This window comes from Lepidochelys olivacea (assembly GCF_965140295.1).
Source record: "Lepidochelys olivacea isolate rLepOli2 genome assembly, chromosome: 3".
Classification (NCBI taxonomy): domain Eukaryota; kingdom Metazoa; phylum Chordata; order Testudines; family Cheloniidae; genus Lepidochelys; species Lepidochelys olivacea.
In genome coordinates, this window is record NC_140413.1 from 146,918,396 (window position 1) to 146,943,323 (window position 24,928).

A 24,928-nucleotide genomic window follows, 5' to 3' on the forward strand; every position below is an offset into this window, starting at 1 on the left:
ATGCCACAATCCCAAACTATGTCCCATTCACCTGCAGTGAATTGCTGCAGAACTTCCACCAGAGTGTCACTAATCAAAGGACCTTGCTGCAGAAGGTGCCTCATACCTCTCTATAAGCTGGGTTCTTCTATCTCCCATGATTCACCGTTCCCCTTCACCAAGAAGGAGACCACGGTTTATCAAGGCTATGTTTTAGTCACAGGTATTTTTAGTAAAAGTCATGGGCAGGTCATGGGCCGTAAACAAAAATTCATGGGCCTGTGACCTGCCCATGACTTTTACTAAAAATAGCCCCATGACTAGGGGATGTTTGGGGGTGAGGGGGGGGCTTCCTACCCGCCTCCACATTCCTGCAATCCTAGGCGGCGGAGGGACCAGGGCAGGGGCTCTGCTACTCCCACCACAAGTGCCGGCTGCCACAGTTCCCATTGGCTGGGAACCACAGCCAACGGGAGCTATGGGGGCGGGGCCTGCAGGGGCAGGCAGCATGCAGCGTAGAGCCCCCTCCCCGCTGCCGCATAGGAGCTGCAGGGCCATGCCAGTGGGAGCCCGGGAGTCCCCCACCCTGAGTTAAGAACCCCCCAGCACCCCATGCCCCTAGCCCCCTCCCACATACCCAAACTGCTGACCCAGGGGCTGCATGCCTTGGGCAGCCCCTGAGCCAGCACCAGCTGCTGCAGAAGTCACAGAATCCATGACTTCCACGACAGACTCACAGCCTTAATCATGGAAGATGTAATCTGACCAGGGAGCCCATATTATAAAGGAGTCTGGGAGCATGAGCCACCTGAATTACAACTCCCAGGAGACTCTACACTAGCATTTTCGAATAAAAATATTTCTGTTTTCTGCAAAATAAATAAATAAATAGCCTGTAATTTTTTTCCTGCAGAAAATTTTAAATCAACTCTAATCACTAGCTTCAGCAATTAAGTAATCTTACTGCTGTAGCTCTCTACCAGTTGTCTAAATGTGCATAATTTACCCGCTTAGAGGCTAGAAATATAGAGTAAATTATATAAGGTCTCCCTTAGGCCCATTTACCAACCAGCAATTTGCAGCTCCTGAAACATCTCTTCTGCATCTGGGCCTATATATTTGAAGTTTTACATTACTTCTGTCAAAATAATAAGTGATTAGTGTATACAATGTGTCGACACTAAACATAATTAAAAAACATAAAAAAGCATAGATCCATACACACACACACGTTATTTGTGTCTCCTCATAAATCAAACATGGGAAAAAATCTTTCCCCAACCTGAGACATCGTTATGCCAAGTTTCAGCTGAGGGCAAGTTTTCTGACCGAAGTGTCAATCCTTTAAAAAATGAAGAATTTATAATGGAAACAGCTGCTCACCTTAGGCACAGTGGTGCTATCTGGCTCAGCTATAATATAAAAATATATGTGTAATTCAAGGAGAAAAGTGTTATGAACCTTAGCTATAAAAGTGTGTAAAAATATTACTTCCAAGTTTGAAAGTTTCCTTAGCTGTAAATTATTATCCTCACACATATTTCTGTCTTGTGTGACAAAGTTCCTCCTCTGCCTTGGCGGGTCCTGCACTTTTTGGTGGATTTGCTCATCTCAGAGGTTCACAGCAGCCCTCAGTTTGGCCGCTTCTGCTAGAGGCTTAAACCTGCAGTTCACTCAGCTGACCTCATCACTGGCCAGAATGGGGGAAAACAGAGAACAATCTCCGCAGTCTCTGTTGTCCCACCTAGTGGGTCAGGGACAGGCCAGAACCCTTTCCAAATTAGACCCTCCCTTCTGGTGTTGCTCACAGACCAGCTCTTCCTGTGTCCAATCAGGAGTTGCGGGAATGAGGGGAACCTGAGCCCACCCACTACACTGGGTTCCAGCCCAGGGCGCTGTGGATAGCAGCTCTCTACGTCTCCTGTATCAGCTGGGAGACAGCTAAAGCTCCCTGGGCTACTTCCCCATGGCCTCCCCCCAGCACCTTCTTTATCCTCACTGCAGTATCTTCCTCCTGAAGCCTGATCACGCTTGTACTCCTCAGTCCTCCAGCAGCACACCTTCTCACTCCCTGCTCCTTGCACACCCCCCACTAACTGATGGGAGGTCCTTTTTAAACCAGGTGTCCTGATTCGTCTGCCTGCCATAATTGATTCTTGTATGTTCTTAATTGGCTCCAGGTGTCTTAATTAGCTTGCCTGTCCATTGGTTCTAGCAGGTTCCTTATTGCTCTAGGGCAGCCCCTGCTCTGGTCACTCAGGGAACAGAAAACTATTCATCCTTTGGCCAGTATATTTGCCTTCTATCAGACTCCTGTACCCCACTGGTCTGGGTCTGTCACACTTGATGAATTTTGTTTCCCTAGGGAAACATTTTACAGCCATTCCCCCTTCAAACCCTGACATTATCTAGAACATTTCTTCTATTGTGGGGGCCTGTCAGCATTCTCTATTTTGCTGGGAACTTTCTGTAAAATCCCTTCAGCCCTGTATTAGATGAGGGTTAAATAAAAGATTTTTCCCCCATATAAATAGCTCCCTTCCCTAGCCCTCTCCTGTCCTCACACAACTCAAATACTTTAAAATTTGAAATGTCCAAGTTGCCTAGCCCTGAGGACTAGATGCTTTTGTTAGTCACACATGTGCACAGATGTATAACCACCAAGTTAAGGCATTTACAGACTTGGTTTCATGCACATGCAGTAGTAATTTCTGCTAGAACTGGGAGCATAACACCAGCTGTGAGTTGGGTGAAGCTTAATCCTGGTAAAGTCAAAATGATGAGTAAGATTCCCAAATTATAATGGGAATGGTTATAATGCATGTCCCTACTCCTGAGGGAGCTGTTCCCCTTTAGTTCAGGAAATTCACAGTTTGAGAGTGCATTCAGATACCTGACTATTTTTGGATTCTCAGGGGTGATAGGAAGCCGAAAGCACCTTCTGGCTGGGCATTTACACATTTACATAGCCAGACATCTCCATGACTTTGCAATAAGCCAGTCCGGAAATTACAATGTACTCTACATTGGACTTTTGCTCTTTACAAAATAAACATAACACAGAACAACTACCCTTAATGTCACACTGAAGTTTAAGCTAGTAGAGCAGGGGTGGGCAAACTTTTTGGCCCGACGGTCACATCGGGGTTGCAAAACTGTACCGAGGGCCGAGTAGGGAAGGCTGTGCCTCCTCAAACAGCCTGGCCCCCACCCCCTATCCGCCCCCTCCCACTTGCCGCTCCCTGACTGCCCCCCTCAGAACCCCCAACCCATCTAACCCTCCCTGCTCCTTGTCCCCTGACCGCCCCCCTCCCCGGAAATCTGCCCCTAACCGCCCCCTGGAATCCCACCCCCTCTCCAACACCCCCTGCTCCCTGTCCCCTATCCACACCCCCACCCCCTGACAGCCCCCCTGGGACTCCCACCCTCTAACCAACCGCCCTCTGCTCCTCATCCCCTGACTGCCCTCTTCTGGGACCCCCCCACCCCTAACTGCCCCCCGGGATCTCACTCCCTTATCCAACCCCCCCGCTCCCTGTTCTCTGACTGCCCCCCTGACTCCTATCCACACCCCCACCCTGACAGGCCCCCTGGGACTCACACCCCCTATCCACCCCCCTCCGCTCCCTGTCCCCTGACTGCCCCAAACCCTATCCATACCCCCTCCTGACAGGCCCCCTGGGACTCCCACTCCCAACCCTCCCTGTTCCCCATCCCCTGACTGCCCCACAGAACCTCCACCCCATTCAACCGCCCTCTGCTCCCTGACTGCCCCCCGCCCCGGGACCTCCTGTCCCCTTACCATGCTGCTCAGAGCAGCAGGAGCGCACCGCCCGGCCGAAGCCAGCTGCGCTCCCTGCACTGCCCAGTAGGAGCGGCAGGCCAGAGCACTGCCTGCACGGCGGCATCACTGCAGGAGAGGGGAAGCCTCCCCGGCCGGGAACTCAGGGGCCGGGCAGGACAGTCCCGCGATCCGGATATGGCCCACAGGCCATAGTTTGCCCACCTCTGTAGTAGAGCATACAAATGACTTCCTAGTTGGCAGTGTTAGCCTCAGAGGCCCAGATCCACCAAAGGACCGAGGTGTAACTGCGTGTTGCAACACCTAACTTTTACGTGCCTAGAAAATCCCTGGAACAATAATGGGACCCACAAAGCCTGAGTTAAAAGCCTAAGCTCCCTATACAATACATGGGGAGAGACAGATGCCTGAGAATGCAATCCACAAAACCAGCACACTATGCAGGGAGCCGCCAACGACAGTCAATAGTCACCATCATACCAGAATATCCCGCCCCAGCTGGCTCAGCATGGTCAACTATAGAATTCACTTCCCCTGCTGATCTGACAGACCCTGAGCTTTTGCTTAACATACATGGGGAAGAAGACTGGTGGGTGTGGTTGTACTGTGTGCAGATTTCACTTTGAAAAGTCATTTGTATTAAATAGTGTGTGCGCGCGCTCTCAGACGTTCTGTAATCAGCGACATCCTACAAACGCATAGAAATAATTAACTTACTGCCGCAGTTAGTTTTGTGGCTAACATATACATCGGCCCTGTAAAGTATAGAAAATGTTCTGTGTAAACAAATGTCAGTCAAAAGAGATAATATTTAGAAATCTTTCTGCTCTTTGCAGAGCTTGTAACCAACCTTCCTCTTCCAAAAAGTGGGTACGGTGGATTGAGCAGTGGCATATGAAAAGCGTAAAGAGAAAAAAGTGTGAAAGATTTTGCTACTCACAGAAAAACATTTATTTAGTTTTATCAATTGTTCTAGAAAAGTGGCTTAGAAAAAACAGCAGAATGGATGTTTTCGTAAATAATGCTGTAGCTGAAATAAAAAATGTACCTGTTATATTCTAAGAGCTCCTAGTATTTATTAAGGTAATAGAACAGTGTTTTTCAAACTAGGGTCCGCAAACTATGTCTAAGATTTCCAAAGTAGTCCTCATCTCCTTTCAGAATTTTTTAGGAGTACGCAAATGAAAAAAGGTTGAAAACATCTGACATAAATAGGGCCCTACCAAATTCATGGTCGTGAAAAACGCATCACAGTCCATGAAATCTGTTCTCCCCTGTGAAATCTGGTGCCCAGCTAGGAGCCCCTACCCTGTGCAGGGCTCCAGTTTCTACTCCCGGCCAGGTACAGGGAGGGACGGGACTTGCTCTTCCCCAGCAGGTGCCACTCTCAAGACGGGGCAGACCTACCTCTGGGAACCTCCCCCGGCTGCAGGAAACTCAGCGGCTCTAGCTGTCACCCCCACCCATCTGCACAGGGAAGCTGCGGCTCCGGCTGTCAGCCCCACACTTGGGCGGTAGACTGCCAGGAAAACCATACGGTAATCAACCCCACATACCTCCGACCATGACTTCTGAGCTGCTGCTGGCAGTGGTGCTGGCTTTCAAGCTGGGCGTCTGGCCAGCAGCCTTCGTCTCTAACTGCCCAGCTCTGAAGACAGCACCCCTGCCAGCAGCAAGGCAGAAGTAAGAGTGGCAATTCCATGACCCTGTTACAATAGCCTTGCAACCCCCCCCGCAACCCTGACTGCCTTTTGGGTCAGGACCCCCACAGTTACAACCCAGTGAATTTTCAGATCTAAACATCTGAGAACATGAAGCTGACTAATTTTATACCCCCGCCATGAAATTGACCAAAATGGACCATGAATTTGGTCATAAAACAATCACAAACAAGATTCTGTTTGAGGTTGCTGGGTTTGCTTTTTTTTTTTTTTTTTTTAAAAAGCTGGTTAACTGACAAACGCCAATTTTTGCATTCCACTCCCATGGAACTTGCAACAAGTTGCACAAGTTAAAATGCTGCAAGGTGTTCAAACATTTGAGTGCACATTTATATCCTTCGCTAAAATCTTACTATCGTTCTAATCCCTCTTCACAGGCTACTGGACTGATTAGACATGAAAATTACAGCTGATTTTCATTGTCAACAGTTTTCTTGGAAGTAACAGTTTAAAATATCTCTAATCAAACAAACAATCTAAGGGCTTCATGATATATCCAGGAACCATAAAATAAAGTATGACCACTCAACAGCTGAAGTCTGGATGCATCTATTAATTTTGAGATTATTAGCAGCTGAAAAAAAAAATCGATTGCCAAGGCTGACTGATTGATAAAAGACGTTTTGGTCAGTACTTTTTATATTTATCCCACTGATTAAATTTAATTTGAAGATGAATATTGAGTACCTGGCACGCTGCTGGTAAAAACACTGATTACCTCTGGTACTGATATCTTTTTGGCAAAAAGATTATCTTCTGCACTGACAGATCACACAACTAAACACAGACAGGCAGTGGGCCCAATTCCAGGCATTTTTTGGAGGCAGATGTGGAAAGTACTTAAAAAATGACCTTAGCTATATCAGCAAACCCTCCTAATGAAGACATTACTTATACCAGCAAAAGAGTGCTTCTGCCCAAATAAATAACTTATACCAGTTCCGCAAACTAAAAAAGATATACTGGCAATAGGACTTTTTTGCTGATATTACTGTGTATACAATAGGGCTTTTGCCAGCACAGCTATGCTAGTAGGAGTGCGTGTGATTTTTTTCATACTCCTAACCAACACGTTATGCTAAAAAACTTTTAAGTATAGAGATAGGTAGACATGAAGGTATTTTTTTGTTGAACGGCATATTTGTCTTTGCCCAGAAAGCCCATCACTTGTTCTCAGATCATAGGACTTCTCTGAACAGACTAAATGAAGTCACCAAGTTGACATATAACATATAAAATATGGTTACCAGGTCAAATAAATCTAAAAAAAATCTGTATGGGTGGTAAAAGAAGGGCAGAATTAGCAATTTCCCCTCAATCAATTATACTTCACAGTTGCTGAACTTCCTTCACTTGTACATATAGAAATTTATGTTCTAATTAGAGCTCCTAATTATTAGAGATAAGCTCCTAAGAAAAGCTTTCAAAGAAGCCTATTATCCTAATCCTCTGAGACATATATTTTATGTTCCCAATAGACAAACAGAATAAAATCCAGGGAAACATTAGTGCCAATTTATAAAACAAATTTTCTCCCACAAAAGGAAGGAATAACAATTTGATATACAATTTCAGAGTTGTCTAATTAAAGTTCATTTCTCCCCAAATTATTAGATTACAAGTGTCTGTGTAATCAAGAAAGAGAAAGAACTGTACGAACTAAGGCCATGTCTCCACTTACAGCAGCACTTGTGTAGCCACGAGAGACCTCTCCCATCAACATAATAAAACCAGCTCAATGAGCACCGGTAGCTATGTCAGTGGGAGAGCATCTTCCGCCAACATAACGCTGTGCACACGAGCGCTTATGCTGGCAAAATTTCTATCGCTCAGGCAACAAAAATTTTGCCGACGTAAGTGCAAGTGTAGACATGGCCTTAATAAAAGCAGATAAGTAGACTTAGCTGCCTGCTAGGAATTATACTATAATATTATTGCTTTTATTATTGCAGCCCGTCTATATCACATTTGCAAAGTGAATTAGAGATAACCCTTATCCAGTACTAGTCAGGGGAATAATATCAAATATTACAATATTCTTCATAAACAAAGTGGGATTATAAACTACTTTAGAGTCTATACCATATTAATCCTTAAAATCGCCACCAATGCTGAACACTTGATCATTCCAAACGAACGAAACCTACAATGCCATTATACTTTTGGAAAGCCACCATACCTCTGGTTGCATAGTAAAAGAAAAGTTCACACTTACTAAGGACAGAAATACAAGGATGAAATTGTAGAACGTATATAATTTTTTTTTGCAATAAGACACCATGGGATTTCCTTCCACACTTCAACCTCTAGAACAAGTTTTTTATTCTATCTAATTTTGGGACACCTTTTCTTTCCTTACTTTTGTACTTATTTTTCCCTGCTAGCGGGGCCTGTCATTACAGTATTTTACTTCTCAACTATGACACAGTTGGCAAGGAGGAGGGGATAAATTAAAAGTCTCAAGGGGTAATGTCCTCTAGCACAGACTAAACTCCCCTTCCATAGTATACCTCTTTAATGGCCTAGAGCCAGAAAGCAGAGCTGGATCAAGGAGAGGTGAAATTAACATCAAAGAAAGGGGAAATACACCATTTTAAAAGCATAGCAACTCTCTCAGGAACCCCTGTGCAGGAACAACACAAAGTGTGGATCTCAGCATAGCAGCAGACAGACTAAACTGATGCAATAATTAGCAAATAATTAATAAACTAACACTGGAATGAAAGAAACAGAAACAAAACTTTCATCAGAAAGGAGAAAAGTAAACAATAAATAAAATAGCAGCACTGAGGAGACCCCAGCTAAAGCTAGCAGAAATTTTTTTGATGGAATATGTTTCTGTCAGAAATGCTGATTTGCCAAACTTGGAACATTTCATGGGAACATACAGACTTTGATAAGTGCTTTATTTTAATAAGGGAAAAACAATTTGTTTCAACTAAAGCAAAGTGCCTTAATGAGGTCATTTTGATATCGCCAAAACTAAATTTTTAAAAACTTTTGTGACAAAGTTCCTGCTCTACCTTGGTGGGTCTTGCGCTTATTGGCGGATTAGCTCGCCTTGGAGCTTCAAGGCAGCCCTCAGCTTGGCCGTTTTTCTGAATTCACAGTCCAGGTCAACTCCTCCTGTGTCTGACCAGGAGTTGGGAGGATTTGGGGGGAACCCGGGCCCGTCCTCTACTCCGGGTTCCAGCCCAGAGCCCTGTGGAATGCAGCTGTCTAGAGTGCCTCCTGGAACAGCTGTGTGACAGCTACAACTCCCTGGGCTACTTCCCCATGGCCTCCTTCCGACACCTTCTTTATCCTCACCATAGAACCTTCCCCCTGGTGTCTGATAATGCTTGTACACCTCAGTCCTCCAACAGTCCACGTTCTCGCTCTCAGCTCCTCACAGGCACACCACAAACTGAAGTGAGCTCCTTTTTAAAACCCAGGTGCCCTGATTAGCCTGCCTTAATTGATTCTAGCAGCTTCTTGATTAGAACACCTGAAGCCAATCAGCCTGTCTTAATTGTCTCCAGAAGGTTTCTGATGGTTCTGGATCCTTCCCTGTTACCTTACCCAGGGAAAAGGGACCTACTTAGCCTGGGGCTAGTATATCTGCCTTCTTATTACTCTCCTATAGCCATCTGGCCCGACCCTGTCACACTTCTTTTTTCAGGAAATTTTGACTTTTCAGTTCCAATTTGGGACTAAAGACAATTTTGAAATGTTGGAATTTCTCATGCAAAAGAAATTCTAAATTTTGCCCAATTCTATTACCAACTTTTCATATGTCATTTTGTTCATGTTCCTAATTTTTACATCAAGCTACAGGAAAAAAATATATATTAATTTTCAAATGTAAGACAGTAAAAATAGTTCTGCTAGTGTAGAAAGCAGTGGTTTATTTCCTATGTAATGTTCCTCACAGAGAGCACATCACATTTGATCTTTATGATCTGCACTGGCCACCAATTCATTTCTAGGTGTTATTTATATTATTGGAGTTAACCAGGAAAGGCCTGAACATCTCATAAATCACCTACTCCTCACAATATATTAGGAGATTAGCTGAAGGCTGCAGCAAATAACTCCCTTGTTTATAACAGGGGGCTGAAGATATGATTTTGGAGCTTCCTTTCCCTATTGGTCCACCAGAACCAAATTTGTTGGTCTCCAATTAATGCTGCAAGTCATTAACTACCCTCACAGTTTCCTTCTTGTTGTGTGGAGGAGGAATTAATTTGGGAAGAATGATGGAAAAGTCTCAATTCTGGGGATGTGGGAGGATTTTCAATTTTGGATGGACAATGGGCCAATATCTTGAGGTCTCAAACCAACACCATTTCAGTAAGCAACATGATAAAATGCAGAAATTAGTATCCAGATATACCCATATCTCCAAATGTTCACACAAGCCATAATTTTCCATTTGTCTCTCTCTTCCATTACATTGTTTACTTTTCGTTTTGTCTTTTTTCATAATTAGCTATTCCTAAAGTATTCCTATGAATATAGTGTATATTTAATTTATTATTACAATGCATCTGTCTAAAACTCTGGATTCCAGAGGGAATACTTACATAGAAAGATACTACTCTATACATACCAGAATTTGGCCCTATTGTTTAACTTTCATTGCTACAGACTGTAAGTTCATCTAGAGCTTTGGATGGGTGCATTTGAATGACATAAGAAAAATAACATGAAAAAGAAAATCATGTTAAACAACTGTTTTGAATAGTTTAGGAAAAGAAAGAAAATGGAAAATAGTAGTTTGCATGAATGTTATGAGATACTGGTATAATCAAATACTCATTCCTGCATTTCATCATACTTACTGGAAAACTGTTTAGTGTTTCACCAAAAAAAATGAGGTTTCATGTACTATAGCAAGCTTTTCTCAAAATATTTTAATGTAATTATTAGATGTAACTGCATTATGCTGGGTAAATAAAACCATATAAAGTTATAAATAGCTAACTTGCAAAACTGATATCCAACCAATAATCTACAATGATAAAGTATGAAGCCTGTAACTCTTATAGGACTTGTTGTGGAAATTGTTTATAGACAATTTCAGCTTTCTGACTTTGCAGAAAACCAAAATACAGACAATATTTCTCCATTATTCAAACTTACCATTGGTGGCTGTCAGCGCTCATGGTATCCAGCTGAATAGCTTTTTCAGCTACAATTTTTCCTGTAAAAGAAAAAGATATACTAAAGCATCTCTCCATCTTAGATTAAGCCAGGAACTACATTATGAGATAATATATTTTAGATATAAAAGAAACCAATCTGATTTTCCATTTAAACACTGAGAGGGATATTGTAACATTATGGATTCACAATACATACACAAATGTATTTTTTATCCTTTTGTTTACTTAGGATAGTTCAATTCAGATGCAACCAACTGGTTTTCAGTGATGTTCTGCTTTTGACTCAGGAATGAAGAAATTAAACGACTTGGCCAAATTCACATTTTGAGTAGGAGTCCAGATGATGAGCTTGCTGTTTCTAAAGCCTTAGCTGTAACCAATTAAGCCACACTTTTTATTATTATTATTATTATTATTAAAAATAAACTTTAAAAGCAAGAGGTAAAGCAAACAATCCTCTGTCCTGGTGGAATTAAAAATAAGTTACTGTGCCAAGTCCGCTTTAGAAACAGTTCTCTCTGAGCCTCTTCCCAAACTAAAAATAATTAAGAAATGCTGCAAGAGACTTCAGAACTCAGAACACGCAGCCATTGCAGGATAAATATCTGAACAGGCTGTGATGCCGCACTGCTGATCACATGAATACCTCTGACCCATTTCACATACCACCATTGCTTCTCATTTCTCCCATCAACAGGTGCTAAAATTAATCACAAGCAGCAGCAAATTATGTGAGATCAAAGTATATTTTTATTATTATTTTATTATTTATTTTTGGTAGCTCCAGTGTGCTGAGCACTTTCCAAACAAAGAAGGGAACATCCCTGCCCAAAGGAGCTCACCGTACAGACAGACATGTAAACAAATGGACAGTGAGTAAGGGGAAGGGAGTAACAAAGATATACTTGTGTTAATATTAAACACATACCGAGCTTGTAAGTTATATCCGAGTTAGTCATGAAGCAAGACAATGTCAGTTAGCAAGTTTCTTATAGGAATCAAGACAGAGGTGAGTCTTCACAAGAGATGTGATGGCAGACAGAGTAGGTACCCTGCAGAGCAGCTCAGGAAGGACACTACATGTGTAAGGATAGCGAGAAAGAAGGCATGGAGAGGTGTGTGTGTGTGTGAGAGAGAAGCTGTCAAATGAGTGGTCCAGGCTGGCATCCCTGGAGGAACAGAGTGGGTTAATGAAAACTCAGAACAAGACAAAGAGATAAGTATGGAGAGGCAGGATTATGTAGGGTTCTGAAGGCAATAACGAGAAGTTAAATTTGATGCAGGGGGAGCCAGTGGATGAGGTACAGAGGGAGTGATGTAATCAAAGATATGGGCAAAGAGGATTATTTTGGTGGCAGTGTGTTGTATGGACAGGGAGGGGGCAATGGGGATGTCAGAGAGGCAAGAGAAGAATTTTGCAGTAGTCGAGGTCAAGACAGCCTGGGTGAGAATTTCTCATTGAGAAAGGAAGATGCTAGAGGTACTGAAAAGGAAGAGGTGGCAGGATTTAGATACAGCTTAAATGTGCAGGACCAGGGAGAGAAAGCAAATGATGACCTCCCAGTTATGAACCCGAGTGATGGCCAGGATGGTGGTGCTTTGGAAAGTTGCAGAGGAAAAATGGAGGTAGTGAGAGGGGAAAAAAAATCAGGAATTTAGTTTGGACCAGTTTGAGATTAAGCTGACAACAGGACATCTAGGAAGAGATGTTGGATACACAGGCTAGGTGTAGTGGATGCAGCATGTTCTGCTTTTCATTCTTTAGCACTGCTTCTAGTCCACAGTATTCCCAGGCTCCCGAAAAAGCCATACTCAGCCCTCCTCACCTGAGATGGGGTTACTAAACTGTGGGGCCAGGGGAGGGTGAGCAGAGAGGAAACCCTGGACCCCCACCTTTGCCCTAGGAAAAAAATTGTCTCAGCCTTGGCATTTATTTAGCTGTCATCAGGCTCATGAGTCTTTTTATTTTAGTTCTGTGTCAGTCTGGCTCACATTTAAGGATTAAAAGCACTGATTGGAGCCAATTCTGGCTGGCAAAACCCCCTCTAATCCAGTCCTGGACCTCTTTTGAGTAGAGTGAAACTAAGTGCTTGATGCCAAAACGCTTGGCAGTTTTATCATGCAAAACATTTTCATCGAAGTCTAAATGCTATCCTTATAAAACCAGATTACAAATTGCTTGGACTATGACATTTCAGGGAAAAGTACCACTAAAAGTTCACAGTATGAGCCTTTCTACAATAATCAGGTGTCATTTTATCTAGCCAGTTTTTTGCTCCCCCTACCATTAGCAACATATTTCTTCTTTTCTTCAATATCTGTAGTCATCTCAAACATATCTCCATAAGCTCGTGCAAGTCTCCAAAGAAACCCTTCATGGTTTCCATACTGAAAGAAGAAGAAAGAAGCAGATATATTAGACCATTAAATTGACCAAAATGTAAATTTAATTTTATACAGTTTCCTTGAATAATAGTTAAAATAATTTAACACATATTTATTCTCTCCCCTCGTTCCCCTCATTGAAAGATGGTGAATCTTGGGCTATTTTTATTCCTGCCACACTATGTTTATTATGTTTGGAGAGCAAGATAGATGAATTTTTCCTCTAGGAAGAGAAGATAAATATTGGGACACTTAGCTGGAACCCATGTATTAGGTCTGTTCAGGTTTTTTTTCTCTTTTCATTACCAAAGGACTTTCTATAACTGTTCATTATTACAATTAAAAAGGTAATCCATTATACAAATATCATGCAGTAAGCAATTACAATGTTTTCTTTGTGCATGAAATAAAAGTCTCATCATACACTCACAGTAAGTATCATATCTACCAGTCTGACAGCTATTTTCTACACTTATTAAATGAGGAACACTACCAGAAGCACTAATATATGCCTAACCAGAAGAAATGTATGAAGAGTGAGCACTGTATTGATTCCTGCACCTAAAACTCCCTGTGATTTCAATGAGAGCGTAAGTGCTGAAAGGTCAAGCTCACCTTAAAGGAAAAGTCCTGGAGCAGGGATAGTAAATAGGCAGACTGCGGGCCAAATTCGGATTAACAGACACTTTTTAACAGACCCTGAAATCTTTTTTTTTTTTTTTTTTTTTTTTTTTTTTTACTTATCATCATTATTGGGTTTTTTTATTATTATTATTTTCTCTGAAGTCTGGACCTTGACTATACCTTGACCAAGAAATTTGGACTTTGGCAAATAATAATTTACTATCCCTGTCCTAGAGAATATACCAGACAATTGTAACTTTCTACTCGTTTTTCAAATCATTCTTTAGAATTTAATAGAGAATTATATCCCTCTGTAATGGGGTGTACTGGGCCTTTGTGGCCCCCTGCTGGAGGTCCTGTGGTCCTACTACACCCTGCCATTGGAAAAGAGCAGCAAAGGTGGGTCCTATAGGCCTGCCTAGACAGGCTATATGGAAGGAGCCAAGCAGAGCCCAGTAGACTCAGATAAAAGAAGCTGCAAGACCTGAGCAGGTCAGTTGCTGGTTGTGACCAGAGAAGCAGGGAAGGGTGCTCCTCTCTGGTCACAGGAGCTCCAGAGGGAAGCAGAAGGGTTCTGTGGTATTTGCATTCAGACAGGAGGAAGAGGCTCTGAGAACTTCACCTCTGAAGTATGAGAAAAGGCCCAAGGAATAGCAGCAGCAAACTGGAGGGAGCAGTAAGTGGCTGCTGTGTGTTGGTACCTGGAGTAGTAGATGGACCTGGGTCCCCCACCAGCAAGTGCTGGAGTGGCCTAAGCCCTGGAAAGGGACACAGCTAGTTTAAAAGTCCAAGAAAAGGGACTAGATTTAAAGGGCCAAGAAACAGGGCCCAGATGAGGGTAGACCAACATTCCTGGTGGAGCTCTTTACTAAAAGCCCAATAAAGAGGCTAGACTCAAGGGTCCAGAGACATTGCTAAAGACACTAATAAGGACAAACTGGTAGTCCTTGTTGGAACCTTGTTACCCCAAAAGGGGTTCATTCATTCATACGGACTGTGAGACGTGGCTGGAGAGCTCAGCCACAGAAGACCCACCAAGAGCGGTTGACAACCTACAGACAGGTGCAAGAAAGGCCCACAATACCACATCCAGCCACTAGAAGGCACTCGAGGTGAGTGTGCCATCATACCCTCCTATAGGACACTTAAAAAAACTACACACTAATGATCACTCTATTTGATTTTATGGGGCAGATCCTCAGGTGATGTAAACTGTCATAGCTCCATTGGCTTCAGTGGATCTCTCCTCTATTGGTTTTTAGTGTAATTTCGATAAACACTTGTTAAATTTCTTTAGACCCCTATTGGTTTCTTCACTATTTAATTCCATAGGACTTTTCCATATAGACAAATTTAAGAGCTGGAAAAAACTATGGTCTAAAAAAGTCCATGCCATGTCTGTTCCTTAAGAAGCTGTAACAAACTGGAACTTGATATATTTTAACTTTAGTGCAAAACAAAACAATTAAACCTTTACAGCTACCCTAATAAAAATACTGATGTGATGATACTTTGAAAGAATTTTTGTTTTTAATGTCAATTGTTGTACAAAACCTTCTATTCTTCTGTACTATAGTTCTAATATTTCAAAGAGTTAAGAAGGATGACATATACAGTAGTGAACCTAGAGCCAGGACCATGAAAATAATTGTACATTTATCCCTTAGTACCTTTTCCTCTTTCTCAAGTAACAGTCTGAAGCTCTCCTTTTTATCATCATCTGAACCACAACACAAACTGTCCACCTGCTGCAGAAGATTAAATAATTCTGTTTCCTTTTCTGGTCTCGCAGATTCTGCAGGTAAACTAATCCATCGCCTTTCTTCTTCGGATTCTCCTTCAGTATCAGTGTGAGCTGTAATATAGCTAAAATTATAGAAACAATAATTATATATTCTAAAAATATTGACAAAACATTCTATAACAATTTGTGCCAGTTCCCCAACTTTAAAAAAGTTAGCTCAGTTCCTGATAATTTCACATTCATTTTACAGTATCCCTACTCTGAACTGGAGAATAGATTCATTATCACTAGCATATTAGGCAAATAATCTTGATGCACTCTGCCAAAGTCTGCAAAACGTGATTGTCAGAGGCATTGCCTAGTGGTTAGAGCACAGGAATACAGAGAGTTCTTATTCTGTTTCTGACACTGTCTCAGTAGTTGTTACATGATCCCGTTACCAGATATGGGCTGGCTACAGAGCTTGCTTCTGAGCAAGATACATAGCAGGTGTGTTCATCATAAGATCCTTTAAGGCACTGCCAGGTGTGGCTGAGGTTAGCTTAAGTATGGTATTTTATGCACAGAGACATCTAGTGCCTGAACCGTACAATACAGTTTAACATTCCATTACAGTAGCCTTGAAAAACTCACTTGACCTCTGTGCCTCATTTTCCCCATCTGTGAAATGCAGGTGTAAATACGAGCCAACTGCATAAGAATGCTGCAAAAATCAATGACACAGCATTTTTAAAATGCTTTAACGATGTCAAATGCTATTTACATGTTAAGCATGATCAATTACATCAATATATTTTGTACATTCAGAAGATTAATATCCCACACTGGAAAAACTAAAGTAGTTCACTAACTTCACTGACTGAGTTATGGGAAAATACAACTAAGGAAAGAATCCTATTTTATAAATTGCCACGCAGAGATAAATAAGTGGCCTTATTTTCCAAAGAGCTGACCAGCCAACAATTTCCACTAACTCCAAAAGACATTTGAAGTTCTGGCCATCTATTTAGGTGCACATACCCAAAAGAAAAAAAAAAAAAAAGTAAGTAACTGTTGACATCCATTTTTTGAAAATCATGTTCTTATGGAACAATCTCTTTGCAGTACTCTTTAGAAATTATTTTCTACCAAGCACAAAGCACTCAAAGTTATCATGACCAGAATAAAATACAAATTGCATATTTTTAATATTTATTTCACACCTTAAGCAATAAATAATTCCCTCAAATTTGCTCAGAACAACCAAAACACACAAATGATTTTATAGAAATATGATCACTATAGTGTGTTGGAAATATAGAGCTACATGATTTTTGATAGGCTTATTTAAATAATCCTGTCTTCAATAAATCATTCTAAGAAAACTACCAGAATTAAAATGACACTGTGCATTTACGTCTTGCTTGGATAAGTTAAAGTACGTATGCAGCTGCTTACTGAATAACAGAATTGCCAGATTTAGCACAGTAGTTTCTAAACCTAAATTACCCCACTGGTAAGGGAAAGAAGAGGAACACAAGCTTCTTAGTGAAAAATTGAAAAGCGAAGTATGATGGACCAAAGAAGTGAAATATTCAGAACAGATTTTTATATATTTAGTTTATTTATTTAGAGCTGAATCCTCACACCACTGAAGTCCAATGGCAAAAGTTCCCTTGACTTCATTAGAGTCAGGATTTGAAAGTTGTTAAATATTTACTGTAGTCTGCTAAAACATATTTAAAAGTGCAATATGTTGCTATTTCATTATTATTTTGAACTGGTTGTAAAGCTATTGCATATGTAAGTGTTGTGTATATAATGACTATATAAACCACCAAAAAAGCAGTACATTTTTAAATGCTTCTTTGGCTGTAATGCATGCTTCAGTGCTGAACTCCTTCTCTCAAATCAGTTGGAAATCTTACTCAGGTCAAAAGGGCTGTTTTGTTTAACTACGAATTGAAAAAGCTTGGTTAGATAATGTAAAGTAGCAATGATTAAATAGTCATTGTAAATGGAACTACATGTTCCGGTACGACACTAACTGTAAAAGTGTAGAGTTAAAAGCTTTTCCGAACCACGTCAAACACTCTTTAAGGTTTAAAGTGTTTGATTTTGCTCATGGGAATCAAGGTCTCAGTGTTATCAATGATCATTAACGATAACTAGCAGAAATAACATCTCCTCCCCCATTTGTTTCTTTTTCCCCCTGTAAAAACATTGTCTGTCCAAGGCTGAAAAACAGACTAATATGATTACTGCAAGATGTTCCCATATAAGCAAAAAATGCCAAGGTCAAGTTTATGCTGAGAAGCACTCAAAAGCAAGCTCATCAGAGAACTCCAAAGGGTCTCATGTCAACCTGACAATACCAAGCATCAGCTCCAGACAGCCAGATCATAAAATACTATTTTTCAGCAACTTCACTTGGAAAATCTGTAAGCAGGCCACAGCTGAGCAATATTTTGTTTTGGAAATTATAACAAGTGAATAAGCTTCATCAATAACAAAACATAAAAATATCAGGGAAGTAATAATGTTCTATGGCCAGATCATATCCCCATCAATCCACATAATGTGCCTTTCCTCACTTCCCAGAACAAGAGAGAAGAACTCCTTTTCCAGTCCACAGCCTGTGCGGGGGACGAGGGAGGAGATAAGGTGAGTTGGAACAGGAATGGGCAGGTGGTTGCACATCATCCCCCTCTGATCCCATGGAAGTGCATTTAAAAAAAAAAACCTCTCCTAGTCTGTATTAATATTCATATGTAGCACTTCCTCACCCCCATGCTTGTGAATCCTCACAGAAACATGTGGAGGAGACAATCTGTTCCCTTGATAAAGATAAATGACATTGTTCATTTTGATATTGTTTTCTCTTTTTTTTTTTTTTAAGTATCTCAAATCATTTCTGACAAAGGAAAAATGCTCGGTATATTATTAAATGAAACATGCTGAAACAATTTTCCATTATTAAGGCAAAACCACTGGTTTCTGAGAGCTATAATGTATTATACTACAACTCCATTCTTCCTGAAAAGAGTCACAAGACACTCAATTAGTCCACCAGGGAACTGGGCACCAAAAAAAACTAGCAGTGATGGATGCTGATAGCCCAGATGTAGTACAGCAATTTTTAAAATCTTCTCCTATCTTGACCTTTTCACACTTTTTCAGATAAGTTGAAAACTACTTGTCCCCACAGCAAAACATCCAAAGAGAGTACAATCTATGGCTCTGATCCTGCAAATAGTAACACATGCATAACTTCACACATTAGTAGCCCTACTGACACAGAGCAATGAGAATACTCAAGTACATAATTTAAGCATCTGCTTAACTGTTTGCAGGATCAGGGAACAAATACATTTTGAGTGTCTTTGACCTATGGATTTACTCACTATTCTCTCCCCTACACCTTTATAACATATTTTAAATATTTTCAGTATGAAAGCATTACATACTAAGAAGGGAACACAGATATTAAGACAACTAATCAACAAAGGTATCTTCTGATTTAAAGCAAGGATTATATGCAGTTTATCAGTTTGAATCAGAGGCTGTTTTACCTCAAAGTAGAGAATTCTTCCAATTGTTAAATGACAAAGTAAGACAATATTAAAAATTACTGATGTGAAAAATGCTAAAGGGAGCCCAATGACTGGTTTCACCGGAACAAGCTAGCAGCCTTTTATATCACCCTGGTTCTAAAAGTTATGCGTAAAGATTGGAAAACACCCTGCACATTTTAATCAGGACTAATTTTAATCACATCAGTACTTCCACTGAAGTCAATGGGATTACATATGTATGTGCTTAAGTACCTTAATGAATTCGAGCCCTAAAGAACTTGCAATCTAAGGCCAACCTTGCAAGCACTGACCCATGTGTGTAATCTAATTTCTCATGTACATAATGTTAGGCTCATACGTAAGTGTTTGCAGGATCAGAACCTAAACTTAGAAATGATCCAGTGAGTGAGAGTAACAAAAAGGTGGAGAGCACTATTATGAGCAAGCTTAGATTTCAGAGCAATATGTTTCAGACTCAGGTTAGGCATGTGCACAGCTTCACAATTCAAGTAAAAGGTAGTGTTTAGGGTTTTTTTTTATTATAATTGTGATTCTTATTGGTAACAAAGAAAAAGTGAATCTTAAGGAACAATTTCAATGACAAGAGGGGCAGCTTTGCACTTTGGTGTTTTGTTATATTGTGTATATGCTTTGAAATTTAAGTAAAGTTATTAAGCATTTGTAAAGGAAAGACTACTGCAAAGAACTATGATGGTAAGGTGTAGAGTATCCACTCAGGCTCAAAATAAAATATATTTCAGTAGAAAAGTGTTGTTCTACACTTTCACCTTTGCAGGTTACCTTAGTATGAAAAAAATTGCTACTGATTATTTCAGCCTCAGGTAAGTCTGTATGTTATTAAAACATTTTCCTATGACAATCAAACTAATAATCCAAGAATATCATAGTTTATTATTACATTAATCTGATCTGATTTAAAAGACACCCTACATATAACTTCAAATACATCTGGGGAATATCTTAGTGCTGAAGTCTAACAACAACTTATACAAAATGATTATTGTTGGTCAAATATATTTGATTAGTTAGATTTACTAATTTTCAGTTTTCAGAGTAGCAGCCGTGTTAGTCTGTATTCGTAAAAAGAAAAGGAGTACCTGTGGCACCTTAGAGACTAACACATTTATTAGAGCATAAGCTTTCGTGAGCTACAGCTCACTTCATCGGATGCATTCAGTATTCATGTTAGATGCAGTCTACTCTACACATATGTAACATTCAGACACAACAGGTTACCATAATATGCAACACCTGTTTATAGAACCATTCAATAACTACCTTTAAAGCTACTAGAAGTCAGAAATAAAAGAAAAGGCATAAAACCGAAAAAGAGCCGTTCTGTATTTCTTTGATGGTATCACACCTTTAGTATGTCAAAGGAGAGAGACAGAGGCTCTCTCTGGGGAATTTACCTACTAAAACACTATTAAACCAAAAGCATGATCCCAGAACTTTTGCCTTCATCACATTAAAGACTGATCATAGAAGCTGGCTATCTATAATGACTTAGACCAGGGGCTGGCAACCTTTCAGAAGTGGTGTGCTGAGTCTTCATTTATTCACTCTAATTTAAGGTTTTGCGTGCCAGTAATACATTTTAACATTTTTAGAAGGTCTCTTTCTATAAGTCTATAATATAGAACTAAACTATAAAGTAAATAATGTTTTTAAAATGTTTAAGAAGCTTCATTTAAAATTAAATTAAAATGCAGAGCCCCCAGACTGGTGGCCAGAACCTGGGCAGTGTGAGTGCCACTGAAAATCAGCTCACGTGCCGTCTTTGGCACGCGTGCCATAGGTTGCATACCCCTATCTTAGACTGTTACTAAATGCAGGCCTTTACAATTCTACAGTATGTTTAGAGTTGAGTGCAGTCATTCCATGAGGATATTTGCATGGACATAAAGAGAGCTCTCTTCAGAACAGTCTTTAAGTGGTGTAGCAGATTTGTCAATATATGCACTGAAGAGTTGAGAACACACAGTTGGGGCAAACTGCTCATATTTCTTTCCTTCCCTTAAAAGGGAAAATTAATTATAAAAGTAACCCATTAATAAAATTCCACATAACCCACCATGACAACTGGCATTTATTAGCAGCCCGAGAAAAAAGGCCAAGGACTGAATGGTACGGAGACCTCTTGACCCGAAAAGTGGGCCCTCCAGGTCAGGATTTAGATGCATTATCAGGGCAATATTGTGAAATCTGTATTGCCACTGCCCATGTTGTACCTGTTTAAATTTACAGAAAGTGAGAACCGAAACTGAAGCTTAGATTCTGTGTCTCCAGGCCAGCAAATGATGACAGCACTAAGAAAACAGTATACTCACTTCTCAGGCAATAGGGAGCATTGAACACAATTAGTAATGAGTATAACGCACTTTGAAGAGAAAGCACTAAATAACTTGTTAGACACAACCGGGACCCTTAAAAAATGATCCAGGAGTTTCTTTTTAAACATCTCATCTGAAGTTGTGGCGATATGGGATGCCTCCATGAGAAGGTCAGGAGCAGAGCTATGCAGGAGCCAGAAATTATGTTATGCAGGAAATTTCAAGATTTCAAAATCTGTTTTCATTCTGAATAGGAACAAACCCAAAAAACTTAAATTTCAGGCAAAATAAGTATTTTAGAAAAAATTATTTCAAATCAAACTGTTAAATTTTGATAAAATTGAAACAGTTTGTTCTGATGTTGACCTCTAAAATTTTATATTATAATAGAAAATCTAAATTTCAATATTAAAAGTCACGTTGAAACAAAATATTGAACCACCCCATCCCATTTGTTCCAAAATGCTTTATTTTTATTTGTTTTTTCAATCAAAATTGAGACATTCCTAGAAGACCTGTGCAAATCAGCCACAGCAGCGTACAGGATCTGGCCCTACTGATTTGGAAAGCTTTATCAGATGCTGAGATATAGAATAATAAGTACATGTGAAACATAAATAAATTGGACTGCTGTTTACAGAACATAATTCCACATATATGAAATGTTTGCATGCCAATTTTAAAGTGTACTGTGCATGAAATATTTTAGACTCACCCGCCTTCACTATCTGCCTCCTCAGAACTGGTAGTTTCAGTTGCTCCATAAGCTGTCTCAGCTCTTCTTTTTCTGGTGGCTCTGTGTGAAGGGCTAATCCGACGAACATCAGCCTTCCCTTGAAGCTCATCTCGAACAAGCTCTTCCAGCTTTGGAACAGCTTCTTTAAGAAACTTCACCTCTCTCTTCAGTTCTTCCACATTCAATAGTAAGCCATTCAATTTTTCCAGTATCTGAAGCTGTCTTCTTTGTAAAGCCATCACTGTTCCTTGCTCGTTATGCATTTCATTTTGCAAATCTACATAATGAAATCTGTTGCGTAAATCTAGTAATGCAGTTGCCCCAGGTTTTCGGATCTTGTGATACCAAACCAGTACCAAGCTTATTCCTGCAGCCCCTGCCATTATGCCCAAAATCAGCCCTTTGTTTTCAGAGTGAGACATTTCTGTTTATCTGAAAATGAAGGAAGGGGGAGAGAATGAAATCTACTTTTTCACTCTGTCAGAATACTCTTACCTTTAAATATATAAATCTAAATCTATACCAGCCAGCAGATACGGTATATATTTATATATCATACATTTATTAGCCTCAGTAGTAATAAAATACTACATACATGCAATGAGGGCGACAATGTTGCAATGACGACCTTAACTTATGTACTTCCCAGTTTTTTTGTGTTCAAGGACCTCCGTTCTGCAAACACACTTACGTGTGTACAGGACTGGGGCCTTCATTTGTAACTTTAATATTGTAGTTAATGTTCTTGGGCGTTTCTATTTTAAAAGAAGAAACCTGTGTAGTTTGGTTTTATAAAATTCTGTGGTTTTTAAACTACAAAATTTTCTAACAACACTTAACATTTACTTTGGGATTTATATTTTCACAGCACTTTACAAATTTAAGCCCTGATTTTACAGACTTTTTTTGTGTAACTTCAGATATGATCCTGCCTGCATGCGCTTAAAAATTATGTACATGCATAGAGGTTTGCAAGATCAGGGTCAGATTCTGCATGTGGATCTGCCCTCCTGCAATGCCTCCAAAGAAACCATGAAAGTCAAAGGGGGCTGCCTTAGTTTGCACATACACAAAATACCTAGCTATGGCTCTATGGAGTGGCACAGCCTGTTCTACAGCAGGCACTGACATAGTTTAATAAAATGTCTATTGTGCGTGCATGGAGCCTTTTAAAAAATGGCTTGTATCTTCATAATTTTTAAATTGTTTTCAAAGACACTCAAGGATTACCTTGGCATTTGAAAGTTGGCTTAGAGATTTCCATGCACAAAAGTAGTCGTAACAATTTTTTAAGAGGTAGAAGCACTATCTTCCCCTCACCCCCTTGATCAAAAAAGAGCCAAAAGGGACAGATGGTCTTCAGACTTCACAAAAGTCTTCCCCTGCCAGCTGACCCCCAAGCAGGGCACGTTCAGCCCAAAGGGGGGATATTTTATTAAAGCACAAGTGAGTGAAAAGAGGGACGGGTTAGAGGAGCAGAGGAAGATACACCTGCCCCGGCACTGGAGCGTTCACTGCGGCTCTCTCTCGCACCCCAGCCAGGACATGTTAACTGGGGAGCAGAGAGCACAGTCCAAGGCCATCCCGGTCGGCGGCGTCAGGGACCCGGGGCCCGTGACTGACCCCTCAGGCCCCTTCTCCCCGGGGGACAGGAGCTGGACCCTGCCTGCGGGGTCAGGTGCCTCTGCCGAGCTGGCGCCTTCTCAGCAGGCGGCGCGGGGCGACTCGCCCGGCCGGGTTTCTGAGCTCAGGGCGCGGCGGGGAGGGCAGCTCCACAGCCCATACCCCGGGCGGCCGGGCTGCACCCCTCTGCGGCGTGCGGAGCCCCAGGCGCCGCCTCCTGCCTGGTGGGAGGCTGGGTGCTGGCGGGCGGCCTGCAGCCGGAGGGCGGTAGCGGGACCCCGGGGGCCCATTCAGCCCCGGTTACGTACCGGGCAGCGGGGCTCCGGCTCGGAGAGGAGACGCGGCTCCGCCTGGGAGGACGGAGGGGGCGGGCGCAGCGCAGGGGGCCGCCCAGGGGCTGCCGAGACCCGGATACAGGTGGGCCGAGCGAGCGGGGCCGCTCCGGGGCTGGAGACTCCGAGGACTGCGGCCCGCTCGGAGCCCGTCCGCCGTGGGGCGGCTCCTCCTTGGCGGCGGGAGCCTGACGGCTGCAAGCCAGCAGTGCGGAGCCAGCTTCCCCGGCGGCGGGGACAAGGGCCCGGGGTGAAATCCCGGCCCCGCGGAAGCCTCCTGCAACCCCCCGTGACTTCAGGGGGCTTCCCCCGGGTGCGCCCATCCCAGCGGGGCTCCTGGGGCAGCCGGGCTGGGTCGGTGACCCAGGGCGGCGACGCTAACGCTGCCCTGGGCAGCCCCCTGGCGGAGCAGTGCCAGGCGGGTAACGCCCTTCGGAGCAGCGCTGTTTTACAGGTGGCTGGAGAGAAAAGAAGCCAAAGCGGGGCAGGGATTTCTGCAGCAAGGTCCTGCCATCACCTGGGATATATTTTTGATTATTCGTGTTCCCGTAGTGCCTAGGGGAGCCGCAGGTGTGGAGCAAGATTACATTGTGCTAGGGGCTGTGTGAGCAGAACATAAAGCAGGTCCCTGCCCCAGGGAGCTTACAATCTGAGTATAAGACAGGAGACAGACAGATTTGGACAGATTGATGGGGAGGACAAAAGACAATGAAACAGTATTGGTCAGAATGACAGGCAGTGGTCTAGTTGTGCCAGAAGCTTAGTCACTGTAAAGTTTTTGTAGGCATCACAATAAAGGAGGGTTTTGAAGAAAGATAATGAGATAGTTTTGCAGATGTTTACAGGCAGCACCTCCCAAGCATGAAAAGTGGCATGAGAGAAAGCACAAGGTGCTTGAAAGTTTAACATGTGGGCAATGAAGGCAGT

General features: G+C 41.8%; 1 protein-coding gene across 5 annotated transcripts in view; it reads right to left on the reverse strand.

The window, feature by feature from the left end:
- RMDN2 (regulator of microtubule dynamics 2) overlaps window positions 1-24,386 on the reverse strand; it is a 74,049-nt gene extending 49,663 nt beyond the window's left edge. The window contains exons 1-5 of one of the 5 annotated variants that reach the window (XR_014711116.1): window positions 23,538-23,952; window positions 22,026-22,478; window positions 15,329-15,524; window positions 12,935-13,037; window positions 10,627-10,687 (exon numbers count right to left, since the gene is read on the reverse strand). Coding sequence is in view for 1 of the 5 variants with exons in the window: in XM_084624854.1 (XP_084480980.1) it covers window positions 10,627-10,687; window positions 12,935-13,037; window positions 15,329-15,524; window positions 22,026-22,468 (803 nt within the window). In the remaining 4 variants the exon portion in view is untranslated. Of the gene's footprint in view, window positions 1-10,626; window positions 10,688-12,934; window positions 13,038-15,328; window positions 15,525-22,025; window positions 22,479-22,641; window positions 22,696-23,276; window positions 23,514-23,537; window positions 23,953-23,977 lie in introns of those variants that run through there. The other 4 variants (XR_014711117.1, XR_014711118.1, XR_014711119.1 and 1 more) reach the window with 4 other exon arrangements.
- Window positions 24,387-24,928: the final 542 nt, after the last annotated feature.